Source organism: Varroa destructor, unplaced genomic scaffold (assembly GCF_002443255.2).
Source record: "Varroa destructor unplaced genomic scaffold, Vdes_3.0 BEIS01000001.1, whole genome shotgun sequence".
Classification (NCBI taxonomy): Eukaryota; Metazoa; Arthropoda; class Arachnida; order Mesostigmata; family Varroidae; genus Varroa; species Varroa destructor.
In genome coordinates this window covers 50,902,358-50,919,173 of record NW_019211454.1, presented here as the reverse complement: position 1 = coordinate 50,919,173, position 16,816 = coordinate 50,902,358, and the positions used below count along the sequence as shown (strand labels likewise).

Genomic DNA, 16,816 nt, shown 5'->3' with positions numbered 1-16,816 from the left:
TATATATATATAAGTTTTTGTTAAGTGACATTTATAAAGACAATAAACGAGAAAATCTTGTATTTTTCAAGAATACCTGCAAGCTGTACTGGTAGTGCGTGCAATGTATATAAACGGTAAATATTTGCTTAGATTCAGCTATAATCACGCAGAAAAAACTGCTAAAGAAGAAAAACAACGGGTCTAACTTATATATAAATATGTGCGTCAATATACCCTACAAATTGAGAATAGGGATCTAAATCTGAACGTTAAAGGGTGAGCACTGTAAACGAATAAAACGACAGCAACAAATTCTGCTGCTAACCAAGAAACCTACAGACAAACAATGCGGACAAGGAACCCAGATACTAGTATACTCAAACCATTCCAATGGGACTCGGATGAATGTCGCCTTAAAGTTTCTAATAAATAAATCAGACCTTATATAACGATACATACATGCATGTACTCACTGGCTTGCGTTCTTTTCTAAAGTACACATCCCACACAAGCCTGCCTGTGCGTAATAGCTAAAAAATACTCGAATTGAAAATACCTATTGATTTCGAAACAGATGAAACTACGTGTAGATATGTTGTGTGCAGCCACGAAGAAGATCGATCAAATCCGTAGTACTTCCATCGCAAAGCAAATGAGTTGTGTTCGACTCTTGGGTAGATAGGTCGCTGGTTTAATACGAACCCTAAACTAATTATAACGTTAACTTTTCATTCTCATATCAAATGTGTTAAGATTATTACAGTTTTTATATATTTTTTTAAACACTTTTGTTGATGCTGCTCATTTTATAAGTTAAATCACATTCTTGCATATTTCTGTTCTCTACCTCTTCAGTGTTTTTCTAACAAAGTCATAGTAATATCGCATTTTAAAATTCAGGTAGATAAATTTTGACAACACTTATTTTTAACTAGATTAGGAATCATGTCAATTTTATAGAACGTCAATCATGTTAAAATCAAAATCTAATATCTCTAGAAATTTCGTTCCCTATTCTACAGAAAGACCTCGACGTGAAGTGAAGGTTATGGGTGATTCGTTATCGCTAGAAGTCACCAGAAGTGAGCACTTTCATATTGCAACTGCGGTTGAATAGGATAGAGGTGCCTTGTACCTATGCGCCCGAGAGAAGTTATTGATATTTCGCTAAACGGTGTCCATCCGTCCTCCATGTACCTCGCTCATAAAAAAACTATTCTGTAGCGGTGTCGATGGCGCGGAAATAATGTGCTACACCCGAGTAATAACCGCCAAACGAAGATGTTGGAAAGGTGCTAACAGGCGTCAGTTGGTTGTTACAATAGGTACAAACTGCCAAACGTCGCTTTTCTAACAATCTATAGTGCCTTCGGTGCTTGTCAGGCTCCTTTCGAGCACGAACCTTCATTTGTAATGGCATTGTACTCGTTAGTTGTAGCTTTATGAGGTCAACTGTCCTGTTGACGTTAGCCACTTGGCAAAGACTCACCGACACTATCTTTAACGTACCGCTTACCTTATCGTATTAGTAGTGTTTAGGTAAGCTCAAATGCGTATAGGTTGTTTACTAATATAGGCTTAACATCACTCACCGCTTTAGGTTACTGACTTTGTCATGGATATGATCTTATTAAGTTCACATTCGGCGCACATTAGCTTTGTACGCGACTACAAAACTAGCAAATAATTAACACCATGTAAAGATTAGACCTACCAGTTGGAATCAAAGAACGGCTCCGTTAGTTTCAAATTTCAAAGTACTCCACTAAATGATTATCGTCTAATCGCAATATGTTTGCATAATAAAGTTATGGTGTTTGGAAATTATTGAAATCCTTGCGATAATTCTATTTGGAAAGCTTTATATAAACGGGTTTCCTTTTTATCGGCCTAGGCGCAATCTCTATAGAGACCTATAAACATTTTTATTTTAAACGAAGCCATTAATTTATAATATATTCATTTACATGTGGTTAAATGGACGGTATGGTGCTTAAGTGCTCACAGCCCGGACTAAGCGGCATCGAGACCCGCATGTTCGTGACGCCTGCGCAACATCGTTGGCTCCCGAGTGCGTTGAGAGCGAGCCTGAAGCATCTGTAACACCGAAGAGACAGTAGCTTCTAGCGCGACAGCCACCGATTATCACAATAGGACACAATGCATAATATTGGTTCTGTTGCTACCTCGGCAAAATGCTAGTCCTTCATAGAGTGCGAGCGAGAAAGCCTAATGTCTTCCAGCTGAGCAACTCCATTGAGCAGTCGCCTGACGCTACAACGCTGCTCTCTACAGATCTATGCAGAATTCCCTTATGGAGAGGGTGCCTTCTTCGAGAGCGTTCTTCGTCCGCCTTGAAAGGCTCCGTACCTTGCAGTGTTATTGTTACTCAATGGCTAGATAGAATGTCTAACGCACTCTTCGGTCACGGTGGCGTCTCTCCATTTGAAGTTCGCTGAATCGTCGGTTACTCTTCGTTCTACGGAACCCGGCGGCCATACGCACCCGACGGCACCCCGCGCTTCGCTGGCGAAATGCCTGTCTGGAGGACAACGGCAAGCGCGAATAGTACAATGCCGTTGAAGTACACAGGGATATATCAAAGAAAAACGCGTCTCTGAAGATAATGAACAAACTCGAATGCGAACATCTTGCCGCCAAGGTTATCAAAAATGACAACATCAAATTATACGGCTGCTTTTTATTAACGTTGTACAGTTTTACATGAACAGGAAAGAAAAATGACTATGTTGGGTTTAAGATTCTCTAAAAGCTCTCTAAAAAGCATTTGTTTCACCATTTGAAGGTTTGATGTATAATAAGCAACATTGAGAGCGTTCTTGAAGCGGTTGATTGAAATCAATGGATGTTTTCAAATTTGCATGACTTAGTAATGCAGCTAGAGACTATCTTAGAAAGTCTAAGCCTGTTAAAGTCTATCCTAACGACCATGGCATTCACGGACAAACTCGATCCCAGTTCAGCAACGACTTTCCCATGACGGCCAATCCAATACAGACGATCATTAGAAGTTTACAACTTTTCGAATTTCTCAATTGTCGACGCGATACGAGCTCTCTCGGTCCTACTCTCTAGGATATCAGCTCCACTCAGAATTTGATTATTCCGAGAGCCCTCATCCGCTTTCCGTTGCACTTCTGAATTCAACCTGTACAAAATATACATGTTACATTAAAGCCGGCCCTTAATTCTGTGTTCGTAGTGTGCCAAGGGAGCGCTTGCTATCATTTTTAACCCTTAACAGATGGGGTGAGTCGCTATCCACATTGCTTTACATTACCATGAATTGTACATCTTTCTACCAACGACGACGACAATGCTGATGATGGTTAACACTAGAACACTTGCGAGTGTCTGTACCCGTTTGATATGTTTTTGCCTAACAGCGCCGTACGGCAGTTGTAAATCGATGATGCGAGGAGTCACACCGAAGGCTAACATCGTCGCACTTCAAGGGGCACCGGACACATGGCCTCACCACGGGAGATTCGATCGTTAAATGTTTCCGAAATTGTATCGAGTGATGCAGAGATCATTTCAGGCCTCGACGGCGTTAGCGTCTATCTCAGACGTCACGAAGTTGCTCTGCGAGTTTCGGAAAGGCTAAATGAGTGTGAGGTCTCGTGCTCGTGCATTGGAACAGATTCTTTTTTTCCCGATTAAACATTCCGAAACAAAATGTCTCCTTACGCAGATCAATACTAGAAATCAAATGAGAAAAGTTAATTAAACCATTACCATGCCTGATTTATTCAACTAAAGTAAACTATTTTTTATCTTTCGCATTCATTGGCCCTTTGTTATTCCATGGAAGTCGAAATAAAAGTATAGTAAATCGTATATCCGCCTATTGCAAGATAGATAAGCATCTATTAGTTTCAGCGTATCTACCAACAAAAATCTCAATTAGTTTAACCACGCAAAGACATTTTTACCAGTGAAAAAACTGAATAAAAAGGTGTCACCTTAGAAAGCTTTTTGCCGCTGAAGGTCAATGCTCACACGTAACCCCATGATTCAGCTGTTTCGCAATATTTTGAATATAGTATATGCTCGCACGACTCTGTACACGGAACGGTTGTTTGTTATCGTTTATGTAACATTTTGTCTTAGTCGTCATATTCATTTCTATTGTCTGTATTAATATTATTTAGAATTGGTTTTCACGTAATGTGTTAAACACTATACATTTCGTACTGATATTCACTCCCAATTCACTGTACGCAGGCCTCAAAACGCTGTGTTAACCTGAAGGCTCAAAACGGACTCAACTTCGCTAACGAGCGGCACGAATCGATTCGTGGCGGGCATTTGCATTTTCGCTCTGGCATCACTCTGGACATGTTGGGTGCAAGCCTATAGTCACTCACACACACACACACGCCCATGACTATACGTAAAGATCAAAGCATGCACAAGCGGTTTTGATATTCACACCTTCTATGGGGTATTCAAACACCGTGTATAGCCCCAATGAAGACCACCAGGAGCGTGCTTCACACGACCTCATCTCGCCTACCGGGACCGAGATGTGAGTGGAGGTGGATCAACATAAAAGCCCTCTCGATAAACCACAAGCAAATAAAACGTGGCTAATAATAACAACCAACAATGATCGATCCGTTCATCCACAATAAGATGGGTCCATTAAGAGTCTTTCTGTTAAACACAAGGCTTCGATCCGTCTATTGTTGCTGATGGGACTAGTGTCTGGGCTGGATGTACTAATATGTTATAGTTGGTCAATAGACAGAACGTAGCGTATTTGGTTTCATACTTATCCCATTGAAACTTTTTTGATCATAGCAAAAATATATTCTGCCACTAATGTGAGCAGTGGCGGTGTGAAAAGGATGAATTACTGTTAACTTCACTATGCACAACGGCGTTTCCTACGCCGCATAATGCATGCTCTGAATCGGATTAAATTGAACCGTAAATCTACAGTATAATTATAGAATTAATTGCTTGTTTAAAATTTATTATTGTGGAGTTTTAAATGACGGTTACATAGAAAGATGTTTTAACGAACAACTTACGTGAATAAATAAAATTGCCATATGTTTTCTCTAAACCTTCAAGGTAAGATTTGACTGCGACAATTATGGATGAAACAACCAAATGAAAAATAAAACGGTTTTTTTTAGAATTAAACAATCTAACAAATTCAATGGGTGCCGGCAATTTATATTACGTTGGATCTTCGCCGTTTTTAACATCCATTCGAAGTGCCGACCGACTAATTTACTCGAGTAAATCTTTTCTATATTTAGCAATAATCGAAAAACGTCAAAGCCACGATCGTGATATCTTTTTTCTGTTAAAATTAATCATTTGTTGTACTACCCTAATATGCATACACAGTTCAATTTACAATTCTAGTTACAAGGTGTATTTCACAATCGTGAGTTGCAAATCCTGTGAGAACTTTAGAACGGTTTGCTGTTTAAAATTTCAGATACCCGTTACTGTGGATCGTTCTCACACGTCTAGTGATGGTTTCTGTTACCATTTTTGGTGCGTTTTGTGCGTGACACGTTGAATATGCGTCATATTAAAAATTTTTGTAGTGGAATCAGCGATTTGTATGCGGTAATATGTAGCGATGGTTATGACGTCAAGGATTTATAACAATTTGGATAGGGACAACTAGTATAAAAAAAAAAAAGGCCAAAACTACTAGCCGTTATGATTGAGTTGTCATAAGGTTTCGTTATGATCAAGAATGATAGAGCTGTGAAACTGGAAAGACGACTTGTTTTGAACGACGCCGTACAGTTTGCAGACAGTATTTTACGTACAATACTTGTTCATTGTTCAAAGATACAACGTGAGATTATTATTTTAAGTTCTGCCGATTCCTGCCCTTGTGTCTTTGCACACGTCAGTCTCACTCCTCTTCATCGCTTTATTTTGTCGTCGTCTTTTCTCCATTTGGTGTCATTTTAAGATTGTCTTCTTAGCGATGCGTCTTTAAAATGAGCTCGGTCTGACTCGTCGAGTCTACAAGCTTTGGTCAATGATCCTGATGACATGCGCCTGATGCATTGTACCGCAGGACTCATGCCTCCACCTAAGATGCCACGGTTGGCTGAGAATTGAAGGACCAATACAGTTAGTGTTGAAAAGCACCGGTGTTATAGTTTTCGTCCATGGCTTTGTAAGGCGTGAGCATAATCGTCGACACATACAGCGATCCCTCGATGACAGTATTCATATAGAATCTGCTAAGCGCATGTTTACACTGTATTCTACGTGTTCTAGTTTCTCAATAGCATCCTTTCACGCCCGTGTTCTTCATGTTGTCGCAGTTGTTGCAATACAACTATGTATACATGTATTTATCGATCTTCTAAAGGTATAGGTGCATCATCGAAAACCCAAGCGAAAAGGTGAAGGGACACGGTGCCGTCGTTCCTTGTTTAGCAGCCGCAGGTTAGCACTGTTGAGGCAGCTATTATAGTCTGCGCCATGTTGTAGATGCTGTTGTTGTTCGAAGATTGTAATGCAACCAATGCTGGACTAGCCTGGCCATGTCCGTCTAAACAGTCAACAATGATAGGGGGCGGTATGTTTTGCTTGAAGCGAGCCTATTTTCTCAGCTAAATAAAGCGTATAATGCGATTACGGGAGTGATGACGCCCTCGGCGACGAGGTTAACCCGTCAGTGAGTGAGAGGTGGGTAGACAACGATAGAAAAGAAGGCTGTCGCGAACTACTAGCGTAAACGACGTACTACCAATAGTATTAGAATACTGTGCGCGCTTTCCGCACTGCCGCAACCCTGAGGCCGTCTTGTAACCCCCACATTCACACTGACGCACATAGATATTGGCGGCAAAAGAAATGAGCAGTGGTAGTAGATGGCCCCTAGCCATGTACATGTAGACTTTGTATGATCGAACTGTACAACGAGAGTCTACCGTCGATCCAGCTTGGCACAATAGAAGTCGAGGAGGCGGCGTCTACGCAAAGGACATTCTTCTCTCGGAAAGATAGCTTCACTGCCTGCACCGGAGTTCACACCTCGAAAAAGAACTACTACTGCGATGACGCCCCTTTGTTCTGCGTGGACCGATTACAGGAGAGTCCGTTAGCACCAACAGGACAGTCTTTCTATAAACTATTACATCATACATTAACCTAATTCTATACTTACGTCAGAATTGAACTGAATAGACTCAGTTAGGTGCAATCTGTGTTAGGCGTTATAAAAAGAAGGCGTCGCCCGAACCTTCTTGAAGCAGAGGTTCCTCACAGAACGGCCGATGAGAGAGCCTACATGGATGCATATACAAAATATCAAAAAGGGCTAAAGAGCTTGTTTCTAAACAAGTTTTGAGGGATCTTGACAATGAAGTGTTGATGTTGTTGTATCTATGCTTAACCTCCACCAAGCAACTAGTTACAGCGGACTCTCCTCGTTGTCCTCGCGCGTCCTCGATGGCGATGTTATCGTCATCGGTTAGCAGAATTACTGCGACCGTCGCTGTGAACTTGTTGGAGGGTGGAAGGCGGAGACAACTAGGTGCTGGACATTCGTATGTTTCTTGTTGCCCGGTAAGTTACCATGTTATTTGCTGAATGCGATGCGTACCGCAACGTAGTAGCTGCTGGGAGGTCCGAGAGGTTGCCTTTGTTCATAGCTCTTATAAATACGGAAGCTAGGTGCGTAAATAAACCAGAATATGAGAATGGTAAAGAGGGCAGGGGAAACAAGGGGCAGGCGACAATACAATTGAGGCTTGGCTATAAGCTGAGTTGAATACTTCCAAACTGAACTAGTTCGGATTGGGCGTTCAGATATACACACATATTTCATGATTTAGAATTGTTAAATCGAAGTGGAGACTTTACTACATATAGACAAAATTCAATCGAGTTGGAATCAACGGTAGCGCTTTACATTCATGCTAAAGGTGATTTGTGTAAATATAATTGTATAGGATATTCAGGGTTTTGGACGTATTGAAACAAGGGCTGAAAGGCAGATTTATCAGCGTCCATTTCTTGAAAAATTTGTGTATAGAATTAAAAAATTCTGCAGTCTCAAAAATAAATTACAACACGTTAAATTTACCAAAATCCTCCTCAGGTACACAAAAAAGCTTACAATAAGGCTATACTACACACAACGCGAAAGTCTTCTTGCATCCACAATTAAACCATGACTGTAAACTCTAGAGGAGATCTAATGGCTGACTATCATCTAATTATAAATGGAGACCGTGTGCTCTTTTTTAGCGGACAATTTTTACATTGAGCGGATCTTGCGAGCTGTGAGATGAAGTTTTTGAAATACACATATATGGCGAAGTTTTCATAAGCTAAAATATCATCTAGACGGAACCTATTTTTTAGATTTGTTTCACACACTACCTAAGGTATACGGGCGTTTACAAGCAGCGTTAAAGACATGCAGCTCGGTCCGGTGAGATTGATTGAACTACCACGTGTAAAAAGCACGTTGATTATGCTTATCCAAATCAAGTATTGGTTCCTTTGAGGTTTGTATTGCCACATCTTTGTATTATGGATAAAGTAACAACGTGTTTGTTACTTAATCATGGTATCGATTGTTGGTAAGGCTGTGGTGAAGGGTGGTTAAGACATCGAAGTAGCAACCATCTATTTAGGCGAGTCTCAATGAGTTCTTTAAAAAAAAACTCAAGTTATAAGGTTAACTCCTCACACACTAGCGCGTGACTAGCGTGGGTATTATTATACTGTTTAAGTTCAATAATTATTTCGAAATGATCCCCATTGCATTGAGGATAGTAAGCCTTTAGCGACGTATCGGTGCTGGGTTAATTCAACTATGTGAGAAAAGAAAACATTATTTATTTAATATTGTATTACTGTATGTAATGCACGAGCATACCTGCACGTTACGGGCTTTTACCAAAAATAAGTCCATCCGTGTAATTAAGCCTACCTTATTGGATATGACGCTTCTGTGAGTGCAAAAGATACGGCTGTAACTACAATTTATTCCCTGTTTGTGGTCTTGAAATGTGTTAGTGGTTTCTGTAGGTTCTGCACTCTTGTTATGATATATTGGTGCAGTGTTCATTCAGTGATGTAATGGACCATTGATATGCAAAACTTATTCACAGAAAACTATAAGAAGGACCTCAAAAGCTGCTCCGCTTGGTGTTAATGGGCTAGCAGGATAGTACCCATACATCGTTGACATATTGCTGCTCGGACAGACGGTCACTCCCTACCAGCCGCACCACATTCACGAATACGCAACTACAACATCCATCCTAAAATTTGATATCGCAACCTTTTTACTAACACCCCCAATTCCGTCTATAGTCAGCAGTTTCTATATCGCAGGCACATACGCCACCCACCATAGCGTGAGCAGCCACAAGCCAGGTGGACCTTCTGGGATGGGTTGGTTGTGGGTTAAATAATGAGCCTCAAGGTGCTTGTGTGAGACATAAAGGTTATTACGCAAGCAGCAGCCGTAGAGGACATCAACCTGGTAACCCAGGCTCATTTCGGAAGGCCACCGACCTCTTATCTGCGCCTGATCTTGAGCTGAGGACCAATATGACACTGAAACCTGAAGGCGAAGTAAGGCAGACGCGTGTCGTTAGCGCATACATGTAAGCAAAGATACTCAAAACGCAAAGCAATTCCTTATGGATTATGAGGTGAGCGGCCCTAAAATGATCCTCTACAGCGGCGTATGTTTTCTACTGTTTGAGCCGTTTTCACCACGATCGTCGTACCTGCATATGGCGGATGGCATTAATTCGTTGAACGAATGGCAGTTATGGCAATTTCTTTAAATGTCACGCTGGTTGGTGACTACGGCGGTAGTAAAGCCGGTTTCTTGAGCTCGTTTGGCATAAGGCGCTGGTTCGAATTTAGAGTTTTGTGCGAGAGGTTTATTTGGAAGTAAGCTGTGATGGATAAATGGAAAATTATAAATTGAGAAGCTATTCTCTATAATGCCGAGGACACATGGAGGCTGCGCATCGACTAGGCCGGGTGCACGTATCGCACGGCGTTCGTGGTACTAAAGCCCGAAAGGCGCCAAAGCCGGAAAGAAATGAAGCACACTAGAATGACTACCAGCCTAGAAAATACATTACGTTCATTCTCTTCAAGTGCTCTTACTTATTTCGTCGATTCTTACTATAATGTGATGTTTGGTACTGTATTTGAAACGTATGTATTCCACATGTTTTGTAATATTTTTTTATTTCTTTTTATTATCAACTAAAGCGTTCCTTTAGATGATTTTTGGGTATTTGGGCAGTCTCGGTTATGTCTTATTACGAGCATGTTGTCAATATGGCCTTCACACTATAGCACTAGTCACTATAACCTCATGAAAGCTACTAACAATTAGTTTTTAATGCTTGTTAATCCAATGTAGTTCACACATTTTAGCAATGTGTCTCAATTTGTGTCTTAATTAAAATCTTTCACCTTTATTCGAACAAAGAGAATCGAACAAATGGTCCTTGATGCTATCTATCTACGGTGGCGTATAATTAATTCATCCGACTGATGGACGCTAAGGCCTTCAATTTGTTTTTGTGTGTGCCAATTATTAAGTAAATAACCGCAGTCACTAAATAACATCAAAGCGAATGTATATATATATATATGTATATAAGACTGATTAAATTTAGATGTGTAAGTATAAGTCAGGTATCATACAGTATTAAACTAATGCATACAGCACACTGCGTCTGGGCTAGAATGCTATTTGTGACACGAAACGAACGTCTTCGCCTGACGTTGTGAAAAGTTCGATAGCCGACCATTGTTTCACAGAAAGCATAGCTTTTTTTTACCTAGCAGGCTATCTACGACCCAATACCACAGATCGTAGCTGTTTATACCCGCGCACATGTGCCATTACGCTATTGTCACGGTAACATTGCATTTCTGCACGCTACCTGTATGACTCGAGATCGTCACGTACTGTCTTAAGCTAGATATTCGAAGTAAATTTCTTCAAAGCTGACACGCGGATGTGCACAGTAGTGATGGTCGTTGTAGCTGGTCCGATAAACCAAACTTTAGTACGAAATTTCAAGGGCTACTCGTAAATGTATAACAACCCGAGGGAGTTGTACCACCTGTAGTAGGATGAAGACGCACTAGCTGGGAAGGACATGTTCACACATCTTGAAAATATAGCATTTTATAGAAGCTTGGAGACATTCTATGATCGAAACATTATACTAAACCACTCGACCTAACATGACAAAAGAAACGACATAATTTGGATGGAATAATCGTCAACGTTAGCTGTCGGATCGTGTTGGTGATGACAACTTCGAACCTGCTTTAGGCTGTTGACTGATCCTTGTTGTGATCCGGCCAACAGCGTAATCATAAACGACAACTTCTAATTGTCCAAAGCCAGCTATCCAACTCAACTTCTTGCTAGCCTTCTGTCTGCATCTGCCTGGAAGCGACACGTGCTTTGCGCATTTTCATCATCATGTCTAAACCTTCTTAGTTTCAATCATCCGAGATGGATGGTAGCGTATGGCCCGCTATATTTTGCCCAGTTTAGCTAATCGTTGAATTAACTTGTAGCTCAAACAGAAGTTTGTCGATAAAAAGCCCAAGTAATTCACTAGAAATAAGAGAGATTAGGCAATATAAATAAATCGTGGAGCGTTTCGTTCGTATGGATTTCACGTCGCCGGACGATGGGAAGAATCATTTAGCAGGCAGCGAACAAGACAGTCACGCGGCATCGAGTTTGGCGGCAAATGTATCAGATAGACGACGTTTACCGAACGAGTGCATCGATAGCGCTGTCTGCGGGAGCCGAGTGGGTAGGAGATTGGATCCCGCTTCAGAGTGGCGGTACACGAGCCATGGATTAGTTCCTTCAGCAACTTCACGCTACCCGTTCTCCTGACTTAGTTCTCACTGTTTAGAATTTTCGCTCTCTCCTTTTATACATTTTTCCCACCTATCAACACCCACCAGCGCACACATCCGCCCACTAACATCACTTAGACACTTGAATACGCGTGCATAGGTGAAGACAACTGATGGCTTAATTCTCAACACGGGGGAAGCAAATCTGGTTCTACTGCCGCTGGGAACTCGGGGCCTCACCGTATTTCACGCACCTAGGTGGCGTACACTAGAGTTAATGCTATTGCTAAAGTCACAAATGTCAGATCAGATTATCCTCCGCTCGGTCAGGATGCCTAGGTAAGATATAATTCTTAAGACAGTTTTGTTAGGAGTTTTATAAATGTTTATGTGACCCAGATAGATCATATTGTTAGGTTTCGTTTATTTAAATAAAGACGAGTAAAAAAGTGGTTTTAGAGAAAAAGCTTACATAAAATGCGGCACATATATATATAAATATAGAGATAGCTCAGTGTGTAACGTATTCTGGTACGTCTAGGTTCGAATTCGGACATAGATACACTTCGTTTCGTGCTAGGAATTAGCCATCTGATTTCTCGTCTTTTTACGTCTGATTTTAAGCTTAGTTAAGTGATTAAGTAATATTACGTCTAAGCCGGACCTAAAACATGAAGCATATCGACATAGAGTGTTATAGCAATGGATTAACATAAGCACTTGATGAATAGTTGTTCTTATGGCGTAACCTTCGATTTGAGGAAGTATATATATATATATATATATATATATATATATATATATATATATGTAATTACAGGAACAGACTAAAACTAGCTAGACTTTTGTTTTCAGAACACATGTATTCTGCCTATTTATGTACAGTTCTTATTATTTTTATTATATCTAATTATCTGTTTTAAGAGATGTATGTATACGTAGCTTATGTATACGTGAGCGCTCTTATCGCGCAGAGATTGCTTTTACGGTATAAGATACACCAGAATGCATTGCATAATTTTTTGCGCTGTCCCTTACCTATTATCTTTCGTTCTGTTTTCCCAAACGATATCGAGAACTTGCACTACACTATTTTAAACTAGACGCGGCTTGTCTGCTTTTGGACTCTTCGAACTCATTTCATCCTCTCCACTAACCTAACCTCCTCTCCTCTTCTCGGCCGCTGATACCTTAAAAGTTTCGCTACCACTAGTTCGAAAGGTACGCTACACTTCTCGCAGCCTTTGTAGTTTAATCTTGGATACGCAAATTTCAGTACCAGTTACGATGAGCCTTCTCGAAGATCGAATCTCCCCTGTACGCTGCGCGTCCGACGCATCGAGTGGTCTAAATAGCGCAGACGAACGTCTGGTCCCGCAGCTCCAACAGCGCCATACTTCTCGGTTTGCAGCTATGGCCAGCGAAGGCAAGACCAAGGTTCAACGCACGCGTCGCATACGGGCCAATGACCGTGAACGCAACAGGATGCACAACCTCAACGACGCCCTCGACCGACTACGTCAGGTTTTGCCAGCTTCGACACACGAGTCCAAACTGACAAAGATCGAAACCCTTCGCTTCGCCCACAACTACATCTACGCACTGGCGGAAACCCTGGCGATGCTTGACGGTAGATCGGATCACTTCGATCCGATTCTTGCAGCGGTCGCACTGCAAGGCTCACAAAGCAGCACCTGTGATCCTACACTGAAACACGCGATTAGGCGAAAAATCGCCCGTACGCTCAACTTACGTGACACACGCCTAGCGAACCTCAAGGACGATAATGATGGTAGTGATAATATATCATCGTTCCTTCACGATTTAGCCGGAAGCTTGGTAGATAATGCCACATCGAGTCCATATGAGGAGCGTCCAGTTAGCGTCGACAACTTCGAAGATCAGAGCTCTCCACCTGTTGCTTTCCGATCTGATTCACAATTTCATAGTCCACAGGCGAGCAGTAACGTTAGCAAAAATAACACCTACAACATGTTATGTGAGCCGGCTCTGCAAATCTAGTGTATTTTTTTAACAAACAAAACAGAGCAGTAATATAAGTAACAGAAATGTGCAATAAGGTCTCGGTTATAGTGAACTTGTAATGTAAACCAACTGCAACGTCTAAAGAAACATTGTAATCTCGAAATAAGCCAGATCAACTCGATTATTTGTCATTTTAGTCTTGTGTTATTAACTAGAATTGAGCAGAACCTTTCGAAAGAACGAAGCCACTTTTTGAATATGTGCCTATATATGTATCGCTACATGAGGATATGCAGAATATAGATGACGCAAACGAAATACACTATAAAAGTTAAATATTTAATTTAAATTAAAGTGCGCCTCATCATTTAGTTAATGGTATATATCGGAAGAACGTGATTCGATTTATATTCTGCTACCAACGAAGACAAGTGAAGTTTTTTTTTCCCATTTGTTATATATAGACCCATTTGTCTTTGTATAGACCCATTATGTCGGGTGGCTGGATGTGAGCTGGCTTTCACCAAACTCACTATACTTTCGAGGAATATTTTAATGATAAGAGTTGTTTTACCAGCAATCGATAGGACCTAATATGGTAGATGATAGTGTGTCTATCTCAATTAGCCTTTCGTCTGCTAATTTAATACAAAATAGTTTAATTAATGCTTGCCTTTCATGGTCACGATTACAGATATTTACATGGTAACAAATTTTTCCAGTGTTAGCCTTTAGTGGCGGCAATTATTATCACTGTGGAAAACGCTGCCTGCACGCCGATCGGGACTACGAATACAAAATTGGATTTTCAATTTTGAAAGCGCCGGCGTAATACTGCTGTAAAACGATTAACTTAAAAAATCTCTATAATGAAAAGTTTCTCTAATCAGCTCATCAGGAATCAGGAACACTTCACGTTATCTAGCACCATTTTGAGAGCATGTCAGCTTCATAGGAAACACTATCGTCCGTGTGAGAAATATATGAAGTATACAATAAGCTGGCTTTAGCCAGTACATAATATCTAACCCTCAAAAATGAACTGAAGTAAAACTTATCTAAGACAGAAAATACAGAATGAAACGAGTTAGTTGCATCGAAATGTTTGAGCATTTATTCGGGATACAGACTATGATTGTTATAAGTTAAACGCTATATACATTTTTCACTGGGTGTCTCCGTTCTCGTGTGATGCTTCAGTTTATTCCGTCATAGCCGAAATCAGCTCACTGGGTTACTGCCGAAGTCTATTGCACACTCCTGAGATGATGTTACACGTCTAGTTCCAAGTAGGAACTTGATATCAGGCGTAAACTTTATGAGTGGAACGTTGCTGGAACAAGATCCAGATCTCCTAGGAGAATTACATCGGTGACTTTGTTCGTTTCCTGAAGGAGTTGCGTCTGCGAGGAGTACGAAAACGAGACTGGTGAAGACCGATCCTCGAAGCTCACTGGGCTTGCAGGTAGGCTGCCGCTGGCCGTATTCCCAGAACCGGACATTAACGCAATAGGCGAAGTATTGGATGTAGAACAAGAGAGCTCGTTCTCTTCTTGCAACTGGAGACGTGCGTCGTTCAGGTTGAGGGTTTTAGCTATCTGCTTCCGGATAGTGTGTTTAAGACTCGGGTCACAGGTGCGCGTTTGAGAGCCTTGCAGAGCAACGGCAGCCAGCACAGGGTCAAACCGCTCCGATCTTCCGTCCAGCATTGCCAGCGTCTCAGCCAGAGCGTAGATGTAGTTGTGGGCAAACCTCAATGTTTCAATTTTGGTTAGCTTTGTTTCGTCGCTGGAGGAAGGTAACGCACAGCGTAAGCGATCCAATGCGTCATTCAAATTGTGCATTCGGTTGCGTTCACGGTCGTTAGCTCGTAGACGACGGGTCTTTTGCACTTTTGCTCTGACAGCTCCAAGTTGTATATCGAGTGCATTGTCGCTGCATCTTTTCCGTGGCATTCGGGCCGCCTGTTCCTCATCAGTACTGTTGTAAACTGAGTTATTGGAACAGTCAAATGAGACGCAGGTAGCAGGTGGCGTGTTGCACGTCATGATCGCAGTTCAACTAGGTAAAAAGTAGATATCCAGAAGCAGGATCGATAGGTCGTTCATAAACGAGTTGGCTTCGAAGGTCAACTGATCAACTTATCTAACCTGGCACGGGGGCCCCAGCTCTTTTTAAAACTCACCCTGAGAGAGGAGGCGACGACTCTGTGGAGAGGAGATCTTCAGGTAGTGTCGGGCACCGTGCTGGCTTGCGGACAAGCTCAAGCCATAAAGTATAAAGGCGTGCGGAGTATAATGAACGGGGGGTCATAGAGGGGCTGGCGCATTGTATGTGCATACAATGAACGCGAAATAGAAAGAGACCGGTGAGGAGCGGTCGATGAGGACCGAAGGATTCGTCAGACCGAACGCGGCAACTGCCCGCCGCCGTCGATTTATAGTGCAAGACACTACCAGGGGTAGCTGGGACATATCCTCCAAAAGAGAACCGGATCAACCGGGGGATCGCTGTGCTGGCGGACACTCAGACTGCGTAGTTTGCCGCTACAATGTCGTATCCGACCCGCTGTTCGTTGACTTTATTTGTCACGGTTCGACTTGCCTATAGTGAATAGTCATGTTATTAACGATAATGCTGTCCAAGTTTTTGGCGACATAAAAGTTCCGCGCAATATTCGGTAGACACCACCTCTTTGTTTTATTTTGTATTGACTAGTAGGTAGTGAACGTAACAGAAATGTTTGCTTTTTTGAACGTAGTATAGTTTTTCGGTAGATGATTCATAAAGCTGCCGAATATTCACTCCAGTCTGAATGTCAAAGAAATAAGGGCTTAGACTACGAGATGAGAGATGATCTGTCCTGACCTCGCTGTAGCATAAATGTCCGTGCGTTAGTAAAGGATTCGCAGCAGCCACAGCTGTCGATTTCGACACATTTATTTGCCCATAAATCGTT

The 16,816-nt window shown here is 41.6% G+C and overlaps 2 protein-coding genes across 3 annotated transcripts in view; one reads left to right on the top strand and one right to left on the bottom strand.

Moving 5' to 3' along the window:
* The window catches only part of LOC111248919 (uncharacterized), a 15,954-nt gene extending 1,677 nt beyond the window's left edge, over positions 1-14,277 (top strand). Inside the window, exons 2-4 of one of the 2 annotated variants that reach the window (XM_086978013.1) lie at positions 1,005-1,307; positions 1,981-12,210; positions 13,148-14,277. In XM_086978013.1, the coding sequence (XP_086834139.1) occupies positions 13,159-13,893 (735 nt within the window). In that variant the 5' untranslated portion in view covers positions 1,005-1,307; positions 1,981-12,210; positions 13,148-13,158 and the 3' untranslated portion in view covers positions 13,894-14,277. The remainder of the gene's footprint in view (positions 1-1,004; positions 1,308-1,980; positions 12,211-13,147) is intronic. The other variant, XM_086978014.1, reaches the window with a different exon arrangement.
* A 679-nt stretch (positions 14,278-14,956) lies between these two features.
* Positions 14,957-16,006, bottom strand: LOC111244501 (uncharacterized). Its single transcript, XM_022791739.2, has one exon. It carries the CDS (start codon positions 15,903-15,905, stop codon positions 15,174-15,176), a length of 732 nt encoding a protein of 243 aa, XP_022647474.1. The 5' UTR covers positions 15,906-16,006; the 3' UTR covers positions 14,957-15,173.
* Positions 16,007-16,816: the final 810 nt, after the last annotated feature.

Coding starts and splice junctions, on each gene's coding strand:
- LOC111244501 (XM_022791739.2), bottom strand. CDS start 15,905: ATGACGTGCAACACGCCACCTGCTACCTGCGTCTCATTTGACTGTTCC.